We start from the raw sequence: 14,854 nt of genomic DNA on the forward strand, positions 1-14,854 counted from the left end.
GTATGTGAGAGTGGAGCAGCAACAATTTCCCCTCCGCGCTCCGAGCATATAATAATCACTCCGCTCCGCGTTCATTGATACCAGAAACACCGCTCTGCCTTCACTCCGTGGCTAAAGTTGAAATGTTATGTTCAAAACGTAGCCTATAAAAATAAAATAAAAATAAATAAATAAAATAACAGGAGAGTTTCAAAGGGGATTAGTCTATTGTGTGCAAACTTTTTTTCCCTACCACATGCCAAACTAATAACATTGTCAGCATTAAAAGTTTTAGTTGCTGCTTTCTGCTGTGCAAATTTTATTTGTGATGAAAATATCAGAACATTTTTGTACCTCCGTGAAGTTGGCCCCCCACCCAACGCAAAACGTCAGCAAAATAGTCTCAGTTGTTTGTGCTCCGTTTGTGCTGTAAAAATTTTCAGTTTGTGCCGCTTTGGTTTTTTAGATTAAAATAATATTTATAGGTAATTCTGAGGTCACTTAGCCCCCCCACCACATACTCCAAATTCACCCCAAATAGACTCATTTGTTTGTGCCTCGTTTGTGCATATACAGTAAAAGAAATGGACACAGAGACCCCATTGGATTCAACGGAGACAAGTGAAGTAAATTAGAAGCACGCACTTCCTGGGGGTCGAGCGTACTGCGCAGACTCAAACTGAGCTTGATGACGTAGATGTGACGTGAGCAACCTGTCTGACAATTGTAAGTCTTCTAATAGCTGTGCCAAGAGAAATCTGAATCACCCACCGAATCTTGCAGAGATGGCGAGCGTGAACAGGAGTAAATTTTGGTAAGTATTCTGATTAATTATTTTGTCATTTTGCATAATCACAATCCCCCCTATTGCCTTATAGACAGTAAAAGATTGCCTGCGAGCTTCTCCTCCTGTCCATACGGTAATTTCTCTACTGTGCGACAGAGTCACAGGTTATGACGCAATCGTTAGCCTATTTTTACAAAAACTGCTTCTACGGGGCCATAACGTAAGACACAAGGTAATGGAGCCTTTTATACATTTTCATGTTTCTTTAGAAATAATTAATGGACAAATGGAGTCTTTAAACGCCTCAGATGTAAAGTTATTCGCTGTCAAAGTGACGCCAAAATGAATGGGAGTCAATGGAATGCTAACAGCAGGTGGGGGTCCGCTAATCAATGGCGGCGCCCAGGGAAGCTTCAATAAAATATGAAGCCCTGCCCCCCTGGGTTTGTGCCGGTAAAAGTTTCATTTGTGCTGCCTCAGTTTTTAAAATATTAGACATTGAATTATGGTGCGATGATGTCACTCAGCCCCCCATATACTCCAAATTCACCCAAAACAGGTTCAATCGTTTGTGCTTCGTTTGTGCTGATTTGTGCAGGTAAAAGTTTCATTTGTGCTGCTTTGGTTTTTAAAATATTAGATAATGAATTATAGACAATGACGTCACTCAATCCCCCACATGCTCCAAATTCACCCAAAATAATCTTCTTTGTTTGTTTAATTTGTGCCGTCAAAATGTTGTTTGTGATGCTTCGGTTTTTTAGATATTTTTAGTGATCATTCTGAGGTCACGCTCCAAATTTACCGCAAATAATATTCTTTGTCTGTGCTGTATTTTTATTTATTTATTTATTTATTTATTTTTGTGCTGCGTCGGTCTTTTAGATATTAAAATTATATTTAGTGATCATTCTGAGGTCACTCAGCCCCCCACATGCTATTTGTAAATATAGCAGACAATCTTGTTTGTTTGTGCTTCATTTGTGCTGGAAATATTTTCGGGTTTGCAACTGTTTTTTTTTTAAGATTTTTTTTTCCTAGTCAACTAGTCCCATGTTTATATTAAATTGATTAATATAATAACCTTTTAATCAATCCTTTAATATATAGGCATTTATAGCCTATTCCATTTAAGATTTATATAGATTTATTTCTTGTCTGTGAGCTGGTTCATTGTTGTGACGTGCTCCATTCACGGAGACTGCATTAGACGACAGAAAGCACATCCAAAAAAATTCTTTCCGCAGGAAAAAAAAAATGCGAGGGATTATGCGGGCACCTCCATTTCATACAGTAGCCGCGATAATACTACCACACGCCTCATAAACACATGAAATGTGCCTATATAGCACTTTTATTATTCATATAAAAATAATAACACCCTATTTTGGTCATATTCACTATTAATTGCCCAGCTCCCCATCAATAATCTAGCACAGACAGTGTTTCCCACAGCCTTACACTCTATTTGTGGCGGCACTCCCCCGCCCCCATATATACATATATATGCAAATTCATTTTCTGCCAGCAGGAGGCGCTTTAAGAGCGGGAGAGATACAGGATTCTCCGGTAACGGCTGTAAAGCAGCGCTGAGCTCACAAACGCTGCCTTATCAAGCATTACATGCAAGATGAAATGAAAATTAAATCGAAAATTTTTTAAATACAGTCGGTTTCCTTCTGAAATACAGTGATATAAAAACACCCGCATCGGTTTTTGATTTTGAAACGTGCAGTGCTCATGTTTATTCAATGAATTCAAAGCCTTTTGGAAAATCTTTTTGTGGCGGTCAGTTTTGATATTGTGGTGGCCCGCCACAAATAAATCAATGTGTAGGAAACCCTGACAGAGATATAGGCCTACTTCTAATATTAATAAGTAATAAATAATTACAATGTCTTCTTTTTCCCCTTTGCATTCAATCAATACTTTCGCCAGTGCTTTGCGGCAAGCTTTATAGGCTATAAATGCCTATATATTAAAAGGATGGTTTAATAGGTTATTATATTAATCAAATTAATATAAACATGGGACTAGTTGACTAGGAAAAAAAATCTTAAAAAAAACACAGTAGCAAAAATGAAAATGTTTCCAGCACTAACGAAGCGCAAACAAACAAGATTATTTGGGGTAAGTTTGGAGTGTGACCTCAGAATGACCTATAAATATTATTTTAATATCTAAAAAACTGAAGCAGCACAAACGAAAATATTACTGGCACAAACGAGGCACAAACAAACAAGTCTATTGGGGTGAATTCGGAGTATGTGGGGGGGCTGAGTGATCTAAAAAAACAAAACGGCACAAAAGAAAATTTTTAGAGCACAAACGGAGCACAAATGACTGAGACAACTATTTTTCTGACGTTTTGCATTGGGTGGGGGGCCAACTTCACAGAGGTCATTTTCGTCAGTTATTTTATCTACAGATCGATGCATTTCTTACAGATTTCAAAATCAGTTACAGATGAAGTAGCACTGTAAAATTACATTTGTTTGAATGCATTATTGTGACAGCGATTACGTGTGAATGTGCTGTATCTGTTGAAATCATGCTTTAACCCGAAAATAATCAGTAAAAGGAACAGACAAACTCCTTGAGAACTAGCCTGTAACGCTCGACTATTGCCGTCATTATAATCTGATCAGAGAGATTATGTGTTTCAAGCTATAGCTAAATATGTTTATCATGTGAATTCTTGCTAAATATGCAGTTATATTATGGGTTGTTGGCATGAATTGTATTCGTGATGGAGTGGTGGTGGAGCGCTCTTGGAGCGAGTGAAAACCACGACGCTCCGACTTTTAAAAATCCGCTCCTCGCTCCAGTCAGAATAACACCGCACTGCTCATACTCTGCTCGGCAGCATGTCTCAAACCCGCGGGGGACGGTTGAGCCCAATCAGAACTAGGGAGCCCTGAGTGGAGCGTCGGCCGTTTTATTTTGTTGTTTTTTTGTTGTGTATTTTAGATTTTTTTTTATAAATTTTCACAGAATGTAGCCTATTCATAAACAATATATTGAACCATCTTTTTAAGTTTTTCTAAATCCCAAACAGAGTCCAGACATCAGTAAAGTATCCGTATATGAACATGTTTTATAGGCTTTTTTAGATTTGGGAATACACATGCGTTACAGACGTGACAAAAAACACCAGAGTTTTGGGAGACATTATATTTTGTAGACTTTGTGATCTAAATGCACAAACCAGAAGCACAATATCTGCAGGGAAGGTTTGGCCATTCTCAAAACATAAAATATCGATTTTATTTCAATTTTCGTTTTTGTGTTTCAGAGGAAAAATAAGTGTTAAGAAATCTCTCCATTATAGACCGTTCTGAAAGCAGAATTTATGCAAACGCGTATAAAATGCTTTAAAAACTTTAACAGAGATGTCTAGAGGGTATTTAATAGGTCTGCCCCCACGTAAGATTTTTCTAGTTACTAGTCGTTCATTTGTCATTATTCAACTAATCGCAGGTTTATATTAAATTTACATCTATAATCCATAAGGAGACTTAATATATTCCACGCTCAAGACATGCATTAAGTTTGCCACAAAGCACAGGCAGAAGTAGCCCAATAATTGTGAAAAAGGAGACATTTTAATTATTTATTAATAAAGAAATGTGTAAAATTCACAGTGCAGACTCTCTCCACATGGACGCGCCTTTAGAGAGAAATGCAACCTTTACAGATTACATAATGCTTTCGTTCTGAATTGATTCTTTTAAAAGACATTTCAAGCTTTTCATTATTAGGAAAAAAAAATCACGTGATCTAGAGGGCGCCTCCCTGTCCTTCATGCGCATTAATAATTTTCGCACAAACACTTGAATATGAATATTAATTCACATTTTGCATATGCATTACAAAGTAAATATTTTTTTTACATGCAATTATCCAAAATAAAATCAAACAAGACTTGTAATGAAGATAAAATGCTGCACGTGCACTCAGCATCATGCGCGCCGAGCAAATCTTGCACTGATATTTTACAGAATATTATACAAACCTGCATTTAAATGCGGCTGCAATTTATTTATTTATTTAATTATTATTATTATAATTTTTTTTACTTAAATTATATGAAAGCAAGTAAAGAAGGCTCCCTTTAAAATCACTGAAGTTGTCAATTAATGAAGCTCTTTTTTACATTGTGTGTATTTTGTTGATTATAATGAGAGAACTTGAGTTTATATATGAGGACGATTTATTAATCCGTCCATTCTTTAGAGTTTCAGTGATTTAGTTAAATCGTGCAGGTTTAATTTATTAGTTTCTTGTTTTAATTAGGCCTAAATAATGGGAGCGAAATTATACAGTGCCTCACATTTTACTAAAATAAAGAAAATAATTTATAAAACATGCAAGCCTAGCTCACAATAGGCTACCACTTTTAATGCTCCGATGCAAAGTAAACCACAATTTCTTTTTAATAATATATCACATAATTCATATTATATAAATAATACTGCACACTATTCAAATGTGTCAAATCTAAAATATGGTGTAGAGAAAATATAAGCGCAGGCTCATAGGCTTGACATTTATCCTGCTTGAATTTTTTCTAAGAAATGCACATATCTTCATAAGTACTAAACTTTCATCTGTGAATATTAAATATTTTAACTAGCCTACAGTGTTTTTCTTTCATTTTCCCTGACTGCAGTCAAATATAACACATCGGTGAGGCAAAGCTGACGTCTATTTGCGAAAATGTGCTTTGATGCGTTTGTTTGAAAACTTGTGATTAAAGTGCCACTCAGCGGTCAAAAGCTGCAAATGCACTTTGCAGACGCGGTGGCGGCGGTAAGTGCGGCGGTAGAACCACCGTTTTGGATGGCCACCTACTGTATATATGGATAGGACACTTTGATAGTATGCCAATGATAAGAGTAAAGAGAAAACAATGATCCAACAGCTCACGTGTGATGTGCTCTGTGAAGGACCATAAGGTGCCATTCACACAGAAGGTGCTTTTGTGTTGACGAAGATGGGAGAACTTTTTAACTTGTACGCCGTGTTTTTAGAATACCGTTTCATGCATGAGACGCTGCAGGAGACTTGAGCACAACAGTCAAAGTGTCAATGTTTACTAGTGTTATACCTTCAATCATTTTAAATTTGAATTACCTTGACTTGTGAGATTGTTTTTAAAGCATTTTCCTTGTATTATTTCTGAATATATGATATATGTATAAGACAAGTTTGTACAAGATGTAGTTATAGTTCATGCATATTTTCTGCCAAGATATTTAACAAGTGATTTTTTTTTTTTTTTTTTTTTACATTTACAACATGTTGACAACTTCATGTGTGGTGCACTTGGAATAGAATTTTAGAAACTAGTAATAAACTATTAATAAAGTAAAAGTTACTTGAATCATGTTGTAGTTACATTTTCAAGTTGACTAGTTATAAATAGTACAAATAGAGAATCGGTCAAATTTTTTTTTTTGCCATATTGCCCAGCCCTATATATGAATATTGTATGTATACTGTCACTCTTTAGTTGCTTCTATTGTAGAACATTGATTATATGAAGAGTTCAGATGCAAAAACCTCTAAATGCCGTTTGAAATTGTCTTTGAAAATGAGCATTTTTATCAGGCTCCTATGTGTAGGTTCAGTAATTTCAATTTAATGGCAATGGATAGTTTCTTTTCTTTCGCATTAACCCTCTAAGGTCTAGGGGGTTTTGGGGGCCTGGAGAAATTTTGACATCCCCTGACTTTTGTGCTTTTTTCAGTTGCTTATAAATACATACATGGCTAAAGTCTAATAACACTGTATTCAGTACAAACTGGGCTACAATAATATGTAAATAGCATGCATGTACATGATTGTGTTTTTGAGAAAACAATGTTTATGCGTAGTTAGTAAAAAAACTACAATTTTGAAGTCACTGAAATAAGGTCATAAAACACATACAGAACATTTGTTCACAAGACTGTCCAACCTGGAGCTTGTAGCGTAGAATTTTTGCTTCAAAATGATGTGAAAATCATCTTGTTTACTCACTCACAGAAAACAATAGATTAATTTAAAATTTCTAAGACACTTTTTGTGTTAAAAGGGCATATGCGAGTAGGCGTCAACTATCATGTATATTTGTGTGATTCACACCTGAGAAGACAAAGACCCGCATAATGAGCTGCATAATGAGCCTTTCAGGCAGGTGAGTGACCGAGAGGGAAGAGTTACAAGAAAGAATGTGAGGACAAAATACGTGTGTATATATTTTTAGGTTTGTAGTTTATTTAGAATATATTTAATTATCCCACAAAATAACTTGAGATTCACTTGCGAGTGCAGTTAAACAGTTTATTAGGAACAATCAAAGCTGACTTTCAAAGCTGAATTTTTAGCATTATTACTCCAGTCACACAATCTTTCAGAAATCATTCTAATATTCTGATTTGTTACTGAAAAAAACTATTATTATTATTATTATTATTATTATTATTAATTTTGAAAATAGATTTTTTTTTTTTATTAATTGAAAGAACAGCATCGTTTGTAACATGATGATTGTATTTATTATCACTTGTGTGCTAAATAAGTTTATATATATTTTTTTTTATTAATTGAAAGAACAGCATCGTTTGTAACATGATGATTGTATTTATTATCATATTATCTATATATATATATATATATATATATATATATATATATATAGATATATATATATATATATATATCTATATATATATGTATATATATATATATATATATATATAATATATATATTATATATATATATATATATATATATATATATATATATATATATATATATATATATATATATAATATATATATATATATATATATATATATATAAAATACAATATACACTATACCATTTAAAAGCTGGGAGTCGGTGTATATACTCCCAGCGTTTAAATGGTATAGTGTATATTGTTACACTTGGAGTAAGACTGGAGTAATGATGCTGAAAATTTAGCTTTGATCACAGGAATATATTACATTTTAAAATATATTAAAATAGAAAGCAGTTATTTTAAATAGCAAAAATATTTCACAATATTACTGCTTTAGCAAATGTAACTTTCTGTATTTTGGATCAAATAAATGCAGGCTCATGTGTCATGTTGAAATATATAAATGAACGTCACATACCTGGCATTTCCAAAATGTATATTGTTTATGTGCTCTGAAGGACATACTTTTTTTAAAGAGACTTTGAAGAGATGGGAGTGTGTGCCTCGCTTGGTCTTAGCTGTGTTCCTTCCAGATTCCTGAGTGGGCTGCTTATTTGCATTGGCTCACTTTACAACAGGTTATTATTTATCTGAAATAAAAAAGTAAGCATGCTGTTTACACAAATAAACTGCATTATTAACATTATTGTGATGGTCACTGATACTATTAGTAATTTACAGGAAAAAAAGAACACAATTACCACATAGACCATTTATTGTCAGTGTTATTTACAGCTTACTTGATAGACTTTTTTTATTATTATTATTTACACCAGAGCAGATATTGATGAATAGAAGCTTAGTTACATTCTTGAAAACACAAGCATGCTTTGTATGAAGGCCTATACAATATATATAGTTATAAAAATATTTGGCTATATTCGTGAACAGAGAATAGCCTATCTCAGTAAAGTTTTATCTAATCATTCTTGACATTAAGCTAGCAACATTATAACTCGTATTACTTTTATATCGTATTGCTGTCTATTTTATAGAACATAAAAAAAAAAAAAAACATCCTGGCATCGTGAAACATTGAGATGATGTAAATTAAACTTCATAATGTTTCACCTGATTATACATTTAGTCAGGAGTTATAGTTTGGAAAAAGTCTTACTAGTAAAATGTGTACAAGTTATATGAAAATACAAGTAGATTAATAATAAAAAAGACTTACTCATGCTTATCTCTATTGGGTCAGCCGCTTCGTTCTTCTTTCTGAGGTAATCAAATCTTATTCCTCTCAGCGGTCTTCTTGAGGTGAATTATGTCTTATTCCTCTCAGCGCGAAGTGAACAGTAACATTTAAAAAATGTGTACAAAGTCTCGCAGCTTTGTTTGCTCTGATGAGGGCGGTTACCCGCGCGAGCTTCAAGATTATAATAACAATAGCGCGCTCGGCATGGGGGCGTGGTTGCATTAGATGTGATTGGTGGAGTTGTGTATGATGGAGGTTGAGTTGTTTTCATGTGGATTACTTTATCACAAAATATTTGTTTTTGGTAGCACTTGCTTAGTTTAAAAGTAGACATGTCAAGCTTTCTATAGATATCTCTCTCATGCCTCATAGTATTCACTGAGTTACAGTTCATCTTAATGACGCGTTTCCGAATGAAGATCACCGCAGACCAAGGCTGCAGACAGCGCACTCTGTTTGTTTTCTTTATTTTATAAATGCACAAAGTTTTGTTGTTATTATGTGTGTATACAAATAAAAGTAGACCCTTTACAGATTCGATTGATGTATTGCTCTTATCTGTACGATCAAAACTGAAAGTGTAATTTAAGTTCTTTTCGGGGTTATCAGGAGAAAATGCCTCAAAACGCATATACGCGTTAATCGACTTCAGAGGGTTAAAGTAAAATAACTGAACATAAATTTAGGAGTCTGAGAAAATTATTTTAGAAGAAAAATTTTAGATGGCACTTAGAGGCTTTTGCATCTGAACTCTTCATATCTAATCAAAATAACAAAATATGGCAGTCGCACACCGGCAAAAGTTCACTTCAAGAATGATCAAAAAAGCGGCATAGATGAGTTTGAAATTTGAAGCAAAATGGAAAGAAAAAGTACAGTCTGTATTATAGTTCTCTATATGAAGCAAACGTGCAAAATGAGGTAAGCCTTTATGAAATAATTAAACTAAATATTGTGTGTTTGAGTTGGCCAGTGGTTCCCAAACTTTTTCTTCCAGGCCCCTCTTTTGTAGGGAAAAATATTTTCAAGGCCCCCATCCCCTCTTTTTTTTTTTTTTTTGGGAAAGTCTCTTATGCCCACCAAGGCTACATTTTATTTATTAAAAATACAGTAAACACTGTAATATTGTGAAATATTTTTAGTTTAAGTTATCTATTTGAATGATTTAACATATAGGCTACTGGATTCCTGTGATCAAAGCTGAATTTTCAGCATCATTACTCCAGTCTTCTGTGTAACATGATCTTCAGAAATCATTCTAATATGCTGATTTGCTGCTCATTAATCATTTCTGATTATTATCAATGTTGTAAACAGTTGTGAGCAAACTATTTTTTTCATGATTCTCTTATGAATATTTGAAATGGTCCTTTGTGTCAGAGTTATTTAACTCAATATAACTCTGATTCATCAATCGCGCCATCTAGTGGTCTGTTATTGATACAACTGATAACGGAGTGCTCAAGTGGGTACTGCGAGTCATGTTGAGGTAATTAAAATGTCAAATTAATATTTTGCATTCAATTATTTACTTTTCAGGCAAGTGGTCACATGATATTCGGGACAGTTATGCAGTGTAGTCTTTATCACCCTGTAGTACGGCGTTGCACACAGAGGACAAAAACGTTCAGCCTTGACTCTTTATTGTCATTTGTGGTAAAATTTGCAAAGCAAACCAAATTGAACAAAACTATCTAAATGCAAAATTTTAATTCATGAATAATTAACAGTATCCACGGTATAGCAAAATCCATATCATGGAACAAAATAATACCTGTACGTAGTCACTTTCATACTGGTATAGCACCCATCTCCTAGCCCACTTTACTTAGCGAGGCAAGGGCAACCTCTATGACTTTCATGACTTTTTTGGACATCCCGAAAGGGAGGAAAAATGTGGGAATGGCCTAATTATTTGAGAGAAGATACATTTCAGTTCGTCCTGTGTCTTTCGTCCTGTGTCTTCTGATGTTTATTCATGTTTGTGTTATAACTCGTAACATAGAGTAAGTGATGACTGTTTCACTTATGCTTTTGAACTGAAGGATTTACAGTGATTATTAATTTTAATAGGCCTAATAGTTTTGGTAAATGGATAATTTGATAATTAACTTTTGTACTTTGAGATGCATGCTATAGAAGTTTTTTATGCATAAACTAAAAAAAGCATTGACAACAAATGATTGAACGATCTTCAGATTGATGAGTCAGAAATTACTTTAATGAACATTGTGATGCTTTGAAAAATGTATTTTTATTTTTTTCTAGTAATATTAATTATCATGGATACATGAACACAAATGTATCATGGATATTTGATATAATTGGAATATAACTTGAATGTCAGAATTTCTTGTTTTTCCTGTTTCTTTTACATTGCATTCCTCATCATCAGTATCTTCGCTGCCATCAATGACGGATCGCCTGGAGTCCATTGCTCGGCAGAACATGTGAGATTCCATTTTTTTGCCCACTTTCTTTTTATATGTTCATATTTGCTGTGCCAAAAGTATTCTAATAGTAACATTTCATAAAAGTAGGACTTAATTTTTGCTGTTTAACAGGTGTTGAATGTTGAAATGTTGAAAAGAATTAACATAGAATTAACCCAACAACTCACTCACTTTATTTCATTATTTTATCTTTATTATTAAAAATGAGACATTAAGACATCCTAATTATTTAATAAGCTAAATGGTATGTTTGATCTTTCTCTTGTTGTGGTGCTATGTGCCTGCAGGTTGGGATCTCACCTGAGCCCCTCACATACTGAGTGCTATATCACCTCAGATATGTTCTACGTTGAGGTGCATTTGGATAAAGCAGGAAAGCTTGTGGACGTCAAAGTGGCCCACCATGGTGAAAACCCTGTGGTGAGAGGAAGACTTATGTGGTTATTGTGGATAACATATTAAATTGGTATGTCTTTGCCCTGTGATCTTACTTTTTTGTGATTTTTGTCTCATTGTTATATAGAGTTGTCCTGAGCTGATACAACATTTAAGGTAAGATGAGGGAAAGTAAATCTGCAAAGTGGAATATGCTTAAGGCGATAGTTCACCCAAAAATTAAAATGTGATGTTTATCTGCTTACCCCCAGGGCATCCAAGATGTAGATGACTTTGTTCCTTCAGTAGAACACACATTATGATTTTTTTTTAACTTCAGCCGTTGCAGTCTCTCAGTAGTACAATGCTTGGTAATGGTAACAGAATCTATAAGAGAGGAAAAAAAACATGCACAGAAAAATCCAAATTAAACCCTGCGGCTCGTGACGATACATTGAAGTGTAAAGACACAAAACGATCGGTCTGTGCAAGAAACTGTACAGTATTTATATCGTTTTTTTTCCCCCTCTGATTCACGCAATGTTCGAACTGTTAGAACTCTTGTGAACGTGCTTCACAGCAGCCTGCATCATCATCTTCTTGCTTTATGGAGGATCACAGACTTATAAGTGCATTACCACCACCTATCTCTCAAGTAGACCATTGATACTCCTGATTGAGATTGTAGATAGTGTTAATGATCCATTTGAGAGATAGGTGGCGGTAATGCACTTATAAGTCTGCGATCCGCCATAAAGCAAGAAGATGATGATGATGCAGGCTGCTGTGAAGCGCATTCACAAGAGTTCTAACAGTTTGGACATAGCGTGAATCAGAGGTAAAAAAAAAAAAAAAAAAACTATATAAATACTGTTCAGTTTCTTGCACAGGCCGATCGTTTTGTGTCTTTACACATCAATGTATAGTCATGAGCTGCAGGGTTTAATTAGGATTTTTCTGTGCATGTTTTTTTTCTCTCATAGATTCCGTTACCATTACCAAGCATTGTACTGCTGAGAGACTGCAACGGCTGAAGTTAAAAAAAAAAATCATAATTTGTGTTCTACTGAAGAAACAAAGTCATCTACATCTTGGATGCAAATAAACATAAAATTTTCATTTTTGGGTGAACTATCCCTTTAATGATGTTTAGTTCCCTTTCAAACGGTCTCTCCCATTGCATATACACGCTTATGGGGAAACGACGACTTACTCTGATACTGAAGCCTGATTTGTTCACGTTCATGTACCTGCACAAACAAATGGTGCTTCAACCCATCAAAAGGGGAAGAACCAACTACTATATAAGTCAACTCAGAGTGCCATCCGTCAGAATTTTTCTCCTTCAGCGATAAAGATATCTCCTCGCTGGACTCTGAAGCAAGAAGCTGAAGCAAAGAAGCTCAGCCTGCTGCTCGTCGTAGAAGAGGCCCAGGCAGCAGAAGATCACCGAGCGCCTTCTCCTGTGGCCATCGGGTGGATTAAAGAGGAAATTTTCTGAGCAAATTTCTGCAATGTTGTTGCAAATGTCACGCTGTGAGTGCAAGGACCCCCTGCATGAAGCAGACAGGCATAGTGAGTGCATTGCTTGCGCTCACTGGGACTAAATGCTCTCATTGCGGGAGCATGAGTCTCACCCTGCTTCGCTTGCGGACCACCTTCTTCCACGGAGATGGTCCTCCCCAGCCTGGTCTCGTGTTTCCTCCCTCCCAGGAGCCTCGGAGGAAGAAACAGCGGAGCAGCAGGGTTCCATCGGGCTCAAGTGATCTTACGCTGACCCAATGCCTGCATAATTCACTCTTCCAGCAGTGCCTCGATTCGCCTGTGTGCTTCGCACGTGAGGATCAGTGCCCCTTGATTTTATGTGAGTGGCTTGGTTTCCTTCGGCGGATCTGAGGAGGATGTTGCCGCTGACAAGTCCATGTCTTTAATGGCTTCTGATACAGAGGAGTGGGCGTGTCCCGGTGACGTCCCAGACCCCTTCCCTTATCTCAACCTACACAGCCCAGCGTTGACAGCGAGCTGTTCCATATTCTTACCAAGGCTGGAGAGGATCTCGACCTCACTTGGTTGGCTCCGGAAGAGCCCGCCCACGGCCTGTTACACGAGTGGTTCCTGAAAGGATGGTGTCAATACCCCTCCAACTCCTTTGTGGCATGGATGAGTCTGGACCGAATCCTGAGGTTTCAAAGAGCTGTGCACAGAGACTGACCTGGCTCTGCGTGCTAAAAAGACCACTGTGCAGACGATCGGCAAGGCCATGGCCAACTTTGACTTTGCCTTCCTCAACTCCCCAGTCTCTCCAAAGGGATTCTTCGCCCCAGCCATGGATGGATTCACTGAACAGTTTATGGCAGCTCAGAAGTCTTCGCAGACAAATGCAACACTTCCTGCTGAAATGTTCCAGTTTGGTGGCTGCTTAAAGTCGCCAGAAGGCTCCATGTACTCATCAGCTTGCTAAACCCACTCCCTCAATGACCCAGCCTCCTCCAAGATCTGAGCCTGGGCTTGTACAGACCTTTTAAGTGGCAAAACTACCCATTTCCCAAGTGCCAAGGACCCCACCCACATGTGACGCTGGGTCCTGAGCCTCAGAAGCCGTCTTGATCAGTATGCAGAGAGGAAAGGGTTAAGTCTCACCGAGGCCTGACCTCCCTCAAAGAAAGCTTGAATCTGCTCTCCATTCCCCCGCCTTGTGGGCAATTGAAGCTCTGTTCAAACTGGAACCACCCTTTAGTGCATGCTCATCAAAATTACCACTGTGATAGTGGACCCACATGCTCCAAAGAGCATTTCTCCTCTTCTCACTACCATGTCGGTCAGTTCCCCTCCCTCATGTGGTGACCTCCCAGTCGAAAAACTAAAACCCCTGGCCATCCGGCTTCAGACTTGGAAATCCATCACAGATGTGTCAAGTAGGGCTGTGCGATTAATCGAAATCGTAATAAAATCACGGGCGATAAAATGGGCAATTTCTAAATCGCTTTATAGCACGATTTTCCGCGGTCCCGACCTCCCGCAATATGCTATCCGATCCAATCAGAATGCAGCGCATTAAGTGGAGCGCGAGAACAGAACAGACTGGGCATACGCCTATCTCCAGGTTCACACACTTTCTGTGATGCATATTTTTTTCTGAGCCCATGTTAATGGATCAGAACGTTCACACTGCACACGGTAAAAGATGTGAACAGAAAATGTTAGAAATCGAAAGTTGCGAAAAGAATGAATATCTAGCGCATGAGCATAGAGAGAGTTGTGAGTGAGTAAGAGGAGTCACGTTTTAAGTGCGCGCACTCTCTCCGGATGAGAGCAGCGTGTATCTGAGCAC

At 36.6% G+C, this 14,854-nt stretch overlaps 2 protein-coding genes across 4 annotated transcripts in view; one reads left to right on the forward strand and one right to left on the reverse strand.

Moving 5' to 3' along the window:
- The window catches only part of avl9 (AVL9 homolog (S. cerevisiase)), a 700,673-nt gene that overhangs the window by 492,982 nt on the left and 192,837 nt on the right, over nt 1-14,854 (reverse strand). The window lies entirely within an intron of this gene.
- The window catches only part of med1 (mediator complex subunit 1), a 108,398-nt gene that overhangs the window by 52,040 nt on the left and 41,504 nt on the right, over nt 1-14,854 (forward strand). For all 3 annotated transcript variants that reach the window (XM_042767393.1, XM_042767392.1, XM_042767394.1), the window contains 3 exons: nt 11,091-11,145; nt 11,436-11,568; nt 11,672-11,700. In XM_042767393.1, the coding sequence (XP_042623327.1) occupies nt 11,091-11,145; nt 11,436-11,568; nt 11,672-11,700 (217 nt within the window). The remainder of the gene's footprint in view (nt 1-11,090; nt 11,146-11,435; nt 11,569-11,671; nt 11,701-14,854) is intronic.

This window comes from Cyprinus carpio, chromosome A12, assembly GCF_018340385.1.
Source record: "Cyprinus carpio isolate SPL01 chromosome A12, ASM1834038v1, whole genome shotgun sequence".
NCBI classification, from domain to species: domain Eukaryota; kingdom Metazoa; phylum Chordata; class Actinopteri; order Cypriniformes; family Cyprinidae; genus Cyprinus; species Cyprinus carpio.